This window comes from Bos mutus, chromosome 12 (assembly GCF_027580195.1).
Source record: "Bos mutus isolate GX-2022 chromosome 12, NWIPB_WYAK_1.1, whole genome shotgun sequence".
Lineage (NCBI taxonomy): Eukaryota > Metazoa > Chordata > Mammalia > Artiodactyla > Bovidae > Bos > Bos mutus.
The window spans coordinates 12,876,145-12,889,748 of NC_091628.1; the positions used below are offsets into that span (position 1 = coordinate 12,876,145).

At 43.1% G+C, this 13,604-nt stretch overlaps 1 protein-coding gene across 1 annotated transcript; it reads left to right on the top strand.

Annotated features, from left to right (window-relative positions):
- Nucleotides 1-449: 449 nt before the first annotated feature.
- On the top strand, nucleotides 450-12,862 carry FAM216B (family with sequence similarity 216 member B). The gene is made up of 4 exons (XM_005909677.3): nucleotides 450-984; nucleotides 3,415-3,526; nucleotides 7,348-7,468; nucleotides 9,546-12,862. The coding sequence occupies exons 2-4, from the start codon at nucleotides 3,428-3,430 to the stop codon at nucleotides 9,761-9,763; spliced, it is 438 nt and encodes a 145-aa protein (XP_005909739.1). The 5' UTR covers nucleotides 450-984; nucleotides 3,415-3,427; the 3' UTR covers nucleotides 9,764-12,862.
- The last annotated feature ends 742 nt before the right edge of the window (nucleotides 12,863-13,604 follow it).

Sequence of the window (13,604 nt, forward strand, 5' to 3'; positions counted from 1 at the left end):
CTCTCTCTCAGTCGAGAATCACCTCTCTGACCTGAATCTGAGAGGTTTGGGGGTATTCACTGGCATTTATAGACTCTTGCTTGTATCATGTTTATTCCCCAGAAGGTCTGCACTTAAATTATTGTGGGAAAATGCAAACTGTTTTTGTTGAGCCTTTTCTCTTTTAAGCTACACAATTCATCACTTTTATCTCTCTATATTTTTCTTCCCTTTAGCCTCTGAAGAGTCTTGAATTCGTGGTTTTCTTTTTTGCTATTTCCTCTTCCATTTTCCCTTGGAACTCTTCATTTTTGCAGACAATCTGAAAAAAAGTAGTCTGTAGTCATAACACTAGCCCAGAGGAAGTGATAAGATTGCTCTCATGAGTCAGGTTACAATGGGAGGCTCACGCTGATGACGTCCATGTGGGCAAGAATCTTGTGCCATAAGTTCTTCATCATGCGCCCTCAAGTCAAGATCAAACATGGAGAATAGCACACTACTCCAAAAACTGAGAACAGAACATTATCTTAACATATGGGACCACTCCATAGATCACCACAAGTTTATGCCTGTAATCTGTATTTAGGGATTATTCCCTCATCCTTCTGAGCAACAGGGATGGGGATTACTGATTCCAAATCTGAAAAATACACATATAATGGGCTGTTGCTCTGATGGATCTCTTGACCTTTAATATTCAGTCTCTCTGTCTCCATGTACTTTTCTCCCTGGTGTCTGCACTGAATGCAGATATGGTAGATTAGAAGTTGACACTTAATTAGATATAAAATTTTGGGGGAAAAAAAGATAAAAGATTAAAGTGTGCAGCTGCATGTTGCCTAGAAGCAGGGAAAGGCGAGCAGCCAAATCTCCCAGCTCTTTGTTTCATCACATGATGTCGCTTGGATATCAGCTTATCAACAAACAGGATTGTACCGCCACCACCCCATGAAGAAAGAGACCTTGCAGGAAAACTACACTGAGGGGAGATTACAATACAGGGTAAGTTTCTTTTAAGCAAATCTGTCTTTTTGTTTCAGATATAATTTTTTTGGTAGATATTTCCTCCCTGAGCTCTGCAAGCATTTTAATCAAACTTTATCAAGCACAGACCACTTGATTCAGTAAGATGGATTTCCTTAGCAACAGCCCAAGGAAAGCACACATGAAATGCTGCCCTAAGAAAGATTGTCAGTCATTTCCTGATGCTATTTGAGAAAAGAAAAAAAATCTTTCCAGCTTTGAAGAATATTTATGCTCTGCTCTACAGACCTGGAAAATGGGAGGAGGGATATGGAGATGATTTGATTACAGGGTAGAGTGTAGGCGTCTATCACCATCAATATTAAAAGAGTGTATCTTGGTTGGGATGGTTTCTGGAGAGCACATGGAAGGAAAGCAATATTGAATAAAATAGTTTAAATTATAAGTTTATACTGAGGAAACAAGACACACAAAGATGCTGACTGACATTCCCCTAATCAATTTCTCTTCTGGAAAAGCTGAGCCTTAGCTCTGTAAACTTGGAACCAGAGATTTCTCCCATGTTAAAATTCTTAAGTGCGTGTCCTGTGGTGCTCCTGCATGCACATGTGCGTGAGCATACAATGGGGTAGAGGAGAGAGGAGGAACTGGCCTAAAGTGAGAGCATTCTATTTTCAGATCTCAGCTAATCATATTATATATAGAATGGATAAACCACAAGGTCCTACTCTATAGCACAGGGAATTATACCCACCACTCTGTAATAAACCATAATGGAAAAGTATGTGAAAAGCAATGTATATATACGTACAACTGAATCACTCTGCTGTATAGCCAAAATCAACACAACACTGTAAATCAACTATACTTCAGTTAAGTGAATTTTTAAAAAATTTCAGGTAATCAAGTAAACTGATGAGGTAGACATCATTGGCAAGGGCAAAGGAGAGAAGAGAGGAGAAATGCTGGGATTTCCACTCTGCCATGTCAACCCTGCTCCAATATGTTTATTCTTTCTTGACGGCTAATTTTTAAATTATTCTACACACCTCAGATTCTAAATCTTGAATTGTGTGGAAAGGAAATGAGACTTAATCATAGCAGCTGTGGCTCCTTCATTCTGTATCTTAGTCAGGTTAGAAACATGGCCAGATTTAACAGCTTCTTTAATACTACAAGGCTGGAAAAACAGCAAATCTGAATGTGCAAGAAATGGAAAATGATGTAAAGATATATATACTGCCATGATAAATCATATTTTCAAAGGTTATTAAATGTGCTGGGGAGGTGCGTAACAGAGAGAGGATGATCTCCCTGTTCTAATATCACAGTGGATGTACATGGGGAAAAAATAGTAAAATGAAATCAATCAAGTGACAACAATAGTTATGCACTGTTAAATTATGGATGATCGTATTTCCTCTTCTATTTTTAAATTTTCAAAAATGATATATATTACTTGTAGAATCAGATAAAGTAATAACTATTATTTAGAGTTATCAAGAAATAACTGTTAAGACCTGATATGGTTTTACAACCCACCTGTCCCAAATGCAGAGTAAGCAGAAAGACAAAGGACTCTGATTTATTCCCTCAGGTTGGGTCCCATGACTTCATGGCAAATAGATGGGAAAAAGTGGAATCAGTGACAGATTTTATTTTCTTGGGCTCCAAAATGACTGCAATGGTGACTGCAGCACAAAATTAAAAGACGCTTGCTCCTTGGAAGAAAAGCTATGATAAACCTAGACGACATATTAAAAAGCAGAGACATCGCTTTGCTGACAAAGGTCTGTATAGTCAAAGCTATGGTTTTTCATGTAAAGATATGAGAACTGGACCATAAAGAAGGCCAAGAACCGAAGAAGTGATGCTTTCAAACTGTAATGCTGGAGAAGGCTCATGAGAGTCCCTTGGATAGCCAGGAGATTAAACTAGTCAATCCTAAAGGAAATCAATCCTGAATATTTACTGGAAGGACTGATACTGAAGCTGAAGCTCCAATACTTTGGCCACCTAATGTGAAGAGCCAACTCATTGGAAAAGACCCTGATGCTGGGAAAGATTGAGGGCAGAAGGGGGCGACAAGGGAAGAGATGTTTGTATGTCATCATCGACTCAGTGGACATGAGTCTGAGCAAACTCTGGGAGATACTGAAGGACCAGAACCCTAGCGTGCTGTTGTCCCTGGCTACAGCAAAGAGTCAGACACTGCTTGGTGATGGAACAACAAGTAAGGGATGAGAATTGGGGAAACGTGCAGAATTAAGAAGTCTGGTGAGGTCCAATTCCATGAAATCATTTGAGAAAATGTCTTTTCCCTTGAAATAAATAACATCTATCTGTTTACTAATTTACTTGATTGCTTACTTACTTAGGTACATCCCCCAAAATTGTTTGAACAACATGAAAATCTATGCTGTGCTTTGACTTTGTTGTTCCTTCCAGGTACAGAATAAAGATGGGAGAGAAATGGAAAAGACAACAAAAGCTGTGCAATGTGCCACATATTCCTCGCATTCGAGTCCCTCGCTCTGCCTCTGACACGCCATTGTTGAAGGTACAGCATGTTATTCGCAGGTGGAGGGGCCTTCTCTGGCTCTTCTTCAGGGGGTGAGGGTTTACCTGGCATTAGGGAGAACACAGGGCTCGACGCACACCCTCGCTGTGTGTCGACAGTGTGTCTGAGAGAATGAAGGAGCACTCGGATGATCTAATCCTACATCCATCCCCCTTTAGGAACTCTTCCCCTCAAGGAAAGCTAAGCAATAGGGTGACAACATCAAAAATGTCATCTGCTATCTCACAGACTTTGAGAATGAACTTATGGTTGCCAGGATGAGGGGAGGGGATGGATAGGGGGTTTGAGATGGACAGGTACACGCTGCTGTATTTCAAATGGGTAACCAACAAGGATCACTATAGAGCACAGGGAACTCTGTTCAACGTAATGTGGCAGCCTGGATGGGAGGGGAGTTTGGGGGAGAATGGATACATGTATATGTATGGCTGAGTCCCTTCCCTGTTCAACTGAAACTATCACAACATTCTTAATGGGCTATCAGATCAGATCATATCAGATCAGTCGCTCAGTCGTGTCCGACTCTTTGCGACCCCATGAATCCCAGCACTCCAGGCCTCCCTGTCCATCACCAACTCCCGGAGTTCACTCAGACTCACGTCCATCGAGTCAGTGATGCCATCCAGCCATCTCATCCTCTGTCGTCCCCTTCTCCTCTTGCCCCCAATCCCTCCCAGCATCAGAGTCTTTTAAAATGAGTCAGCTCTTCACATGAGGTGGCCAAAGTACTGGAGTTTCAGCTTTAGCATCATTCCTTCCAAAGAAATCCCAGGGCTGATCTCCTTCAGAATGGACTGGTTGGATCTCCTTGCAGTCCAAGGGACTCTCAGGAGTCTTCTCCAACACCACAGTTCAAAAGCATCAATTCTTCAGCACTCAGCCTTCTTCACAGTCCAACTCTCACATCCATACATGACCACAGAAAAAACCATAGCCTTGACTAGATGGACCTTTGTTGGCAAAGTAATGTCTCTGCTTTTCAATATGCTATCTAGGTTGGTCATAACTTTCCTTCCAAGGAGTAAGTGTATTTAAAAAAAAGCTTTCTTTAAAGCCCACACCTCTGTGTTCTGAGCTGTGTTGGCTATACCCCAATACAAAATAAAAAGTTTAAAATAAAATAAAATCAGAAAAAAAAGCATTATCTATTACTTCTCATTTAGGAAGATGGTATTCTCCTAAGGAAAAGAACTATGCTTTTTTTTTTTCCCCCTTGTAAAATAAAACTATAATTTTTAAGGTTTTATCTTATATAATGGAAACTCCCATTGCACTTTGGAGCTTTGCTCTTGAAATGGCTTGCAATTTTCATGTTATATTGTTCTCAATCATCTGAAAAGGCTTAATTAGGGATCTATTCTCTTCTTCAAATATATTATCTTTTAAAACATCTAATTCGGAAACTGTAAAACTGAAATAATATCTTAAGTGTGAAGTACTTGGCTCAGCTACTTGTTCTCTGAATATATTTTTATTATCAAGTTTAAGGTCTCTAGATCTTAAAAAAAACTGACAGATTTCAACACCACACAAAATGTTTTAACAGATAAAATTCACTTAGCTTATACGTAATTATCTTAAGTTTACTTTTTACTACATGGTTATCAACTGGTTTTGAAATTCTGTCATTGCTTTGAATGTTTTAGCCTAAGGTGAAATTATTTGGGGTTTCCCAGGTGGCATTAGTGGTAAAAAACCTGCCTGCCAATGCAGAAGACATAAGAGACATGGGTTCGATCCCTGGGTTGGGAAGATCCCCTGGAGAAGGAAATGGCAACTCACTCCACTATTCTTGGAGAATCCCATGGACAGAGGAGCCTGGCAGGCCACAGTCTGTGGGGTCACAGAGTTGGACACGACTGAGCAGCTTAGCATGCACACACACACGAACTTATTTCATCTTGATTTTTCTAAAGCGTTGCTGCCACTTCCTCTGTTTCCTCATCTCTATATATGCGGCAGGTATATAACAACAACTGTGGTGCAGCCCTTCCTGTTCCTCCCTGCGGTAGGTGGTGGCTTTCCAAATGGTCCCCTTACCAGCGGTCTGTCTTCCCTCAAGGCCATTCTGCCTGCAGGTCCAGGGTGGTCTTTCTACAATGCAGATCCAGCCAGCTCACAGAATGGCATTTGGGCCTGGGTACTTCTTGTCTGGGGGCACTGGGAGGCTGTCTCGTGCTCTGTAGTATGTTCAGCATCCCTGGCCTCTAACCCCTGAATGCCAGGGGCAACCATCTTCCTTCCCACCATCTCTGACAACCAAGAATTTCTTCAGACACTGCCAAATGTCCCTTGAGGGTCAAAATCACTCCTGTTGAGAACCACTGCCTTAAAGAAAGGCCAGTGGTTCTTCATAGTAAAGCTAATCTTTAACCTCTTAGTGTAGCATAAAAGGCTTCCGTGATCTTCTGCTGTCCACTCTAGAGGCTTTTCCAGCTCAGACTCTATATCCTGGTTAAAATAATTTTTTTGTAATTGCAGTGAAAGTGTTAGTCGCTCAGTTGTGTCCTACTCTTTGTGACCCTATGGACTGTAGCCTGCCAGGCTCCTCTGTTCATGGAATTCTCCAGACAAGAATAGTCGAGTGGCTTGCCATTTCCTCCTCAGGGGATCTTCCCAACCCAAGGCTCGAATCCGAGTTTCCTGCACTGCAGGCAGATTCTTTACTGTCTGAGCCGCCAGGTTAAAGTTTAAAAAAAAAATGCCAAAAGTCTGGTTCCCAATATATTCAGATATTTTGTACCCCAGAAGAAAATCTGTACCACTTTCTCTTTCTAATCAGCCTTTCTTTTTCTTCCAGTCCAGTGGTTCCCAAATTTTACGGCACGAGTGTCAAAACCAGCCAGAGGTCACCAGAGTCCTGGGTCCACCCCCCGCCCCCGTGTCTGATTCTGTAGGTCTGGTGAGGCCTGGGAATCTGCATTTCTCACAGATTCCTAAGCGATGCCAATGCCCTTTGAGAATTCATATTCTAGCCCCTTTAGGGAATCTCTCCTGACAAGGCAGACTCAGACGTGTTGGTCTTCTCTTTCAGGAAGCTTCCTTGACTCCTTAACATGAGCTTCTATTCCTTCTCTGTTTTCATAGCACTTTTTCACTAATGACCTTGAATGCTTATCACATTACCCATCCACTCATCTATCTTCTCTGCTTAAGCTGAGAGCTCTGAATGGAAAGTTCTTTTACTCTCCAGAGGCCTGGCACACTTCAGGCCCTGGGCAGATTCTCAGTCTACCTTCCTCAACAAGGATTATAACAGATCAGTACAGGTTGTTTTCATTGTTCAGTCGCTAAGTCCGACTCTCTGTGACCTCATGGACTGCACCACACCAGGCTTCCCTGTCCTTCACCATCTCCCGGAGTTCCTTCAAACTCATGTCCACCGAGTCGGTGATGCCATCCAGCCATCTCATCCTCTGTCATCCCCTTCTCCTCCTGCCTTCAATCTTTCCCAGCATCAGGGTCTTTTCCAATGAGTCGGCTTTTTGCATCAGATGGCCAAAGGATTGGAGCTTCAGCTTCAGCATCAGATATTGAAAATCCTTGGATCTCCCTCAGCCTAATACTGTGACCTACCTACCTAGAATCTTTTTTTTTTAACTCATTTTCACCATTACAGATGCCAGTGGAAGACAGTTTAAGTAAACTAAGGGAGGTGAAAGGAAACTCACTGAGAGAGGGACAAGGGGAGGGAAACAGTGGGAGAAGCATCTTATTTCTGTGCAAGTCAGCTCTGAATACATCACACTCTGATCCTCAAGTCCAGCAACTCACCAGAGTCCCCCGCTGTGCTCTGGCAGGACCTAACCCAGGGGCAGCAGCGCTACTTTTACAGCATCATGAGGATTTACAGCCCCAGGCCCCAGTGGGAGGCCCTGCAGGCCCGCTACCTTCACAGCCTTCAGCACCAGCAGCTGCTTGGTGAGTTTAACTACCTGACCGGAACCAGGCGCCTCAGGAAGGAGGACTCCGATGCTACAGCTGGAAGTCGGGTTTCCAGATAAATAATTCAAGAAGAATGGCCTCCTGTCAGCCTGCTGTTTTATCAACACGGTTGGCAGGTCAATTTAAAGACGATTTTCTCTGACAATAAAAAGCAAGGCTTTATGGGGAAATTAAGAGGGCTTAAAGAAATTGGAGTAGGGTTTGTTATCAAATGTCAACAACTCTCTGAGATTTACGAGCACTTGATCTAGTAGAAGTGGCAACGGGCTTGGGCAGAGATGATCTAGGCTAACCCACTGCTCAGCCCATCGCTGGTCGTGCAGACTCACTGGCTTATTTGAGTCACAGCAATAATGCTTATGTTTATTAAGTATCTACCGTGTTTCCAACACTGTGCTATGAGCTCTACATGGAATATCTCATTTTCATCCCCACTTTACTTCTGTGGGAAACTGTAGCTCAGACAGGTTACAGGACTCGATCAAGATCACATAGAGAATAAACATCAGTGAGGAGCGTCACACCAAAGATCACGCATCTTCACCCCAAGGTCTGCCATCTCTCTTCTTCCACCAACCACATGGGACTTTATGAACCAAAAAGAATGGTTGTGGAAAGCCTTCGTAGATTGTAAGCAACAGTCTATGGAAAGGTAGTTATTAAAATCCCTTTCTTCCAGGAGATGTTCTCAATCTCTGCCTCCCACTTATTACACTCTTCTAACTCCAACAGAGCCTTTCTTCTGTAAACACTCACGTGTCTTAGCACATCTATCTTATTAGTGTTGTTCCTGTATTTGCACAAAAGGAAAGCACGGTTTTTGCAAATGATTTAAAATCAAGAACAATCAACAACAGCATTTTCCTTTTGTGCAAATACAGGAACAACACTAATAAGGTAGAAGTGCTAAAGACAAGTGAGTGTTTACAGGAGATCTCTTTAGCTGCCCAGATAGCTCGGTCAGTAGAGCATGAGACTCTTAATCTCAGGGTTGTGGGTTCATGCCCCATGTTGGGCAAGGTTCTGTTTCCCAGCTGGTGCTAGTGGTGAAGAACCCACCTGCCAATGCAGGAGACATAAGAGATGCGGGTTTAATCCCTGGTTCGGGAAGATCCCCTGGAGAAGGAATTGGCAACTTGCTCCAGTATTCTTGCCTGGGAAATCCCATAGACAGAGGAGCCTGGTGGGCTAGAGTCCATAGGATCTCAAAGAGTTGGACACATGAGCAAGTTAAACAACTTGACCAGGGTCATGGAACTAGTAAATGGCAGAACCAGAATTTAGCCAGATCCCCATGCCTGACAGAAAGCATGAGGATTATCATCTGGTAACCTTATTTGTAGAGTAAAACTGCACAGAAGCCAATGAAACCAGAAACAGAGATACACAATATTTAGTGCACATAAGACACTTGTCTATGTTATTAAAATACAGTCTTTCAGGGATTTCCCTGGTGGTCCACTGGTTAAGACTTTGAGCTTCCAATGGAGGGGGCATGGGTTCGATCCCTAGTCTAGAAATGAAGATCATACATACCATGCAGTGGGACCAAAAAAAAAAATACAGACTTTCAAGCTTAACCTTCTGTGTTTCTGACTCAGAAGTTCTTTGAAATAGAGTCGGAAACACGCATTTTTAAAGAGCATTATTAGTGTGGCCTGAACCAAATGATTCTTTTGTGCAGGGTCTGCAGACTGTACTTTAAAAACACTGAGACTGAATGTATCTGTTTCTATCTGAAGCAAGTTTGCTATTAAAGATAAGCAATTCATGTGAAGATTTCTCATAGCTCAAGTCCCTCTCCAAATATTTGTCTATTTGGCAATAACTACAGACTATTATTCATTTAATTAATTTATTAACTTATTCAATGAGAAATGTACCGGAAGAAAAACATACCTCATAACCTGAAAAACTGTACAATCTGAGAATGCTAAAATAATTGTTTCTACCATACAAAGTAGAAGGAATTTTGTGCCTATGTGGATATTTGCAGAGTTGTTTGCTTTGTAAAGCTGTTGACTTTGAAGTTTATCTCCTTTCTTCCCTCCAGGCTATATTACTCAACGGGAGGCCTCGGCCTGTGCGGCTGTACTAAGAGATTCAACCAAAAGGGCCTCAGCCAAGGCAGGTCCTCATAGAACCGTCCCCCAGAGAGCCGCGGGCAGGACAAGAACACAGCCCTCAGCAAGACCTGTGTGTGTGATTCCACTCAGGGCCCGAAGCACAAGGCTCCCATCCCTCAGGTCCAGGGCTGTGCACAAGCTCTGAACAAGTGGGCGCCCATGTTCCCCTAGCATCTAGTGGGCATTGAGTGCTTATCTGTTGAATAGGAGTCAGTAAAAGAATAACGTCTAATACAAACCCCATACCTGGAAATAATCTCTCCCATTCACATGCATTTTACCAGCGAGAACAAGTAGAGAGGTTTAAGAGCAATGGAGCTAAGAGTAAGCAAGCCTACAGTGGGAGAAGGAAAGAGTGCGATGAATGGAGAAAGTAGCATCATCGCATACACACCTACCGTGTGCAAAACAGACAGCTGGTGAGAAGTTGCTGTGTCACACAGGGAGCCTGGCCTGGCGTTCTGTGATGACCCAGATGGGAGGGACGGGGGGGAAAGCTCAACAAGGATGGGATATATGTACAGTTATGGCTGATCTGCATTGTTGTGCGGTGGAAACAAACACAACCTTGTGAAGCAAGTTTCCTCCAATTACAATTTTTTTAAAGAGTAAGCAAGGCATGTAAACCCATGGCTGATTCATGTCAATGTGTGGCAAAAACCACTACAATATTGTAAAGTAATTAGCCTCCAATTAAAATAAATAAATTAAAAAAAAAAAAGAGTAAGCAAGGCTTTCGTTCCAACTATAATCTGTAGAATAAAATGACTTTTGAAGCTTTTGGAGTAAAAGCTTCCTTTGAATTAGAACATTCCTGAGAAATCCCAAGAACACTGGAAGAGGACAAGGGCCCGAGGGCTCAGGTCCCCCGCCACTGGGTGGACAATTTTGCAAGCCCCCTGCTGTGCACACTGCAAATAAGCAGACCTTCACAGAGGGGACACTGGGCATGCAGGGCTTCTGGACCACACCATCTCAGCAGTTGCTGGACCGTGCCTTTCCATGGGCTCCTTCCTCTCGACTTCCCCATCAAACAACAGCATTCAACTTGGACCCAAATCCTCTGGCTCTTGCCTAACTCAGTCACTTTGTAGCCTCTTGAAACTTATCAACCTGCTGCAGCTGGGTTCCTTCTACACAGCTGTAATTGACCTTGGCACAGGGAAGAGGATCCGTGCACATATCTTCCCCTGGCAGCTGAAGGTAGTCTCAGCAGCAAAAGAAATAACCCCAAAGAATGGACCTCAAGTCAAACCTTTTTACGGCCTTAGTGGTGTTAAAATTACTGTTGTTGTTCAGTCACTAAGTCATGTCTGACTCTTTGCGACCCCGTGGACTGCAGCCTGCCCGGCTTCCCTGTCCTTCACTATCTCCAAGAGTTTGCCCAAGTTCATGTCCACTGAGGAGAAGGAAATGGCAACCCACTTCAATATTCCAGCCTGGAGAATCCCATGGACAGAGGAGCCTGGCAGGCTATAGTCCATGGGGTCACAAAGAGCTGGACATGACTGAAGTGACTTAGCATGCATGCGTGTCCATTGAGTAGGTGATGCTATCCAACTAGTTAAGTCTACACAAATAAGCAAAAAACGAGATAACAATGAGTCAGATCACCATACAAATGGCAGAGTATTTTGTTAGTGACATTTAATAGTTATATCACTAGTGATTTTTTGTGGTGTTAAAAGTAAGTCAGCAGTGCTCACAGAAAGGCAAAATGTAAAAATGCCTTTCTTCATCTAATTTCTAAATGTTCAACCTGTTTCTCTCATTCAAATCATTCAATGACATTGTCAAGCCTATAAAAAGGAGTTGGTTGAGATGGAGTATTAACTTGCTTGACAAGGAATATGCTAACATTGATCTGAAAAGAAGATGCTGCAATCTCAATAGAAAAAACTCATTGACGATCATCATCTTCATCCTACAACTATTAACAGAGAAGATGTAAAAGTTCTTGTGAGATTCTGAAGACTCCCAGTACTGGTTCTGAGATCGGATCTACTTTTCTTTGGGAGGGACTAGAGTGCGTGGTTGGAAGTCTTGGGGAAGCCAGTGCTGACTGTGTTGGGTTCCTACAGTTAATCACAAAGAAGCTTCTTCATCTCTGTAAATCCAGGCCCCAATTCATGTATTCTAAGAAACTCTATGTTTCTAGGTTAAGAATTGTTGTGAAAGTGAAAGTTACTCAGTTGTGTCTGACTCTTCGCAACCCCATGGACAGTAGCTCCCAGCCTCTTTTGTCCATGGAATTCTCCATGCAAGAATACTTGAGAAAGTTGCCATTTCCTTCTCCAGGGGATCTTCCCAACCCAGGGATCAAACCCAGGTCTCCTGCATTGCAGGCAGATTCCTTACTGCCTGAACCACCAGGGAAGCCCTTTGCTGCTAAGTCACTTCAGTCGTGTCCGACTCTGTGCGACCACATAGACGGCAACCCACCAGGCTCCCCCATCCCTGGGATTCTCCAGGCAAGAACACTGGAGTGGACTGCCATTTCCTTCTCCAATGCATGAAAGTGAAAAGTGAAAGGGAAGTTGCTTAGTCCTTTGGGTGGGCTTAAAAGGAGAAAAAAGAAAAATCAAATGGAACTGGGGTGGGCTATATAGGGTAGCCCTCTTAAGGCACAGAGGTTTGTGGTTGACCTAACTTGGCCTGTATTAACCATCAAAGGAGCATTTATCCTTCTGAAACTCCTTGAAAGTTCAGCTTAGACCTTTTTTGATGGACACAGATATTTGCTATGAAAACCTTAGCTAGTGATGCAGAATATCAAGGAGGCCACTTATAATTCTGAGCAGCATTCCTATATCAAACACTTCAGAAGGGCAGCAGTGGAGAAACAGACATAGAGAACAGACTTATGGACATGGGGAGACAGGAGGAGAGCGTGAGATGCATGGAGGGAGTAACTGGGAAACTTACATTACCATATGCAAAACAGATAGCCAACGGGAATTCCCTGTATGTCTCAGGAAACTCAGGAGCCCCTGGTGGCTCAGACGGTAAAGAGTCTGCCTGCAGTGTGGGAGGCCTGGGTTCAACCCCTGGGTCAGGAAGATCCCCCGGAGAAGGAAATGGCAACCCACTCCAGTATTCTTGCCTGGAGAATCCCATGGACAGAGGAGCATGACAGGCTACCATCCATGGGGTAGCAAAGGGTCAGACACAACTAAATGACTTAACTTTCATTTTCTCAGAAAACTCAAACAGGGACTCTGTATCAACCTAGAGGGTTAGGATGGGGAGGGAGGTGGGAGGGAGGTTCAAGAGAGAGGGGATATACGTATACCTGTGGCTGATTCATGTGGAGGTTTGACAGAAAACAACAAAATTCTGTAAAGCAATTATCCTTCAATTAAAAATAAATTAAAAAAAAACTTCAGAAGCACCTTGTTTCCGATAGAGAACTGTGAAAGCTAATTATCAAGTGGATGGTACAAGGCACAAAAGAACAAATAAATCGAAGTTGGTGCAGAAGGTCCCACTTGTTGGATCTCTCTTCTGAGAGGATAATGTCACACCTATTGAACCCCACACCCAAAGCGTATGAGGAATATGATTGGTTGTGATACTGGAAAAAGGTGATTACCTGGGGGGTTGCTGAGAAAGATGGTCGAGAGAAAACTAAGGGCGAACTGTAACTTCTAGGAAGGTCTACAGTGCTGACCTATTGGAGACTCTATTGCTTGTCCCTACAGTGTCAATAGACATGATCAGAATTTAAAGCCCTTGTGACTACTGACATTTTCAGTGATGTGACTAGCACCACAGACCAGGGCTGGTACTCAGAACTAGCGCCTGGTCTGTGGTAGGCAATCAATAATACTTGTCAATAATTATAAAACATTGAAAGACTTGGCAAATCAGACTGGCCTATGAATTTGTGCTATTATTTCTGGGGTTCCAGGAGACCACAAGTACTTTCTGTTTGTGAAGAACAGTGCATAGGAGCAGTTCATCCAGATGCCAGCGATAGGGCTGCA

Coding starts and splice junctions, on each gene's coding strand:
- FAM216B (XM_005909677.3), top strand. CDS start 3,428: ATGGGAGAGAAATGGAAAAGACAACAAAAGCTGTGCAATGTGCCACAT. Junction 3,527..7,347: donor CTGACACGCCATTGTTGAAG/GTACAGCATGTT, acceptor GTGCTCTGGCAG/GACCTAACCCAGGGGCAGCA. Junction 7,469..9,545: donor TCAGCACCAGCAGCTGCTTG/GTGAGTTTAACT, acceptor TCTTCCCTCCAG/GCTATATTACTCAACGGGAG.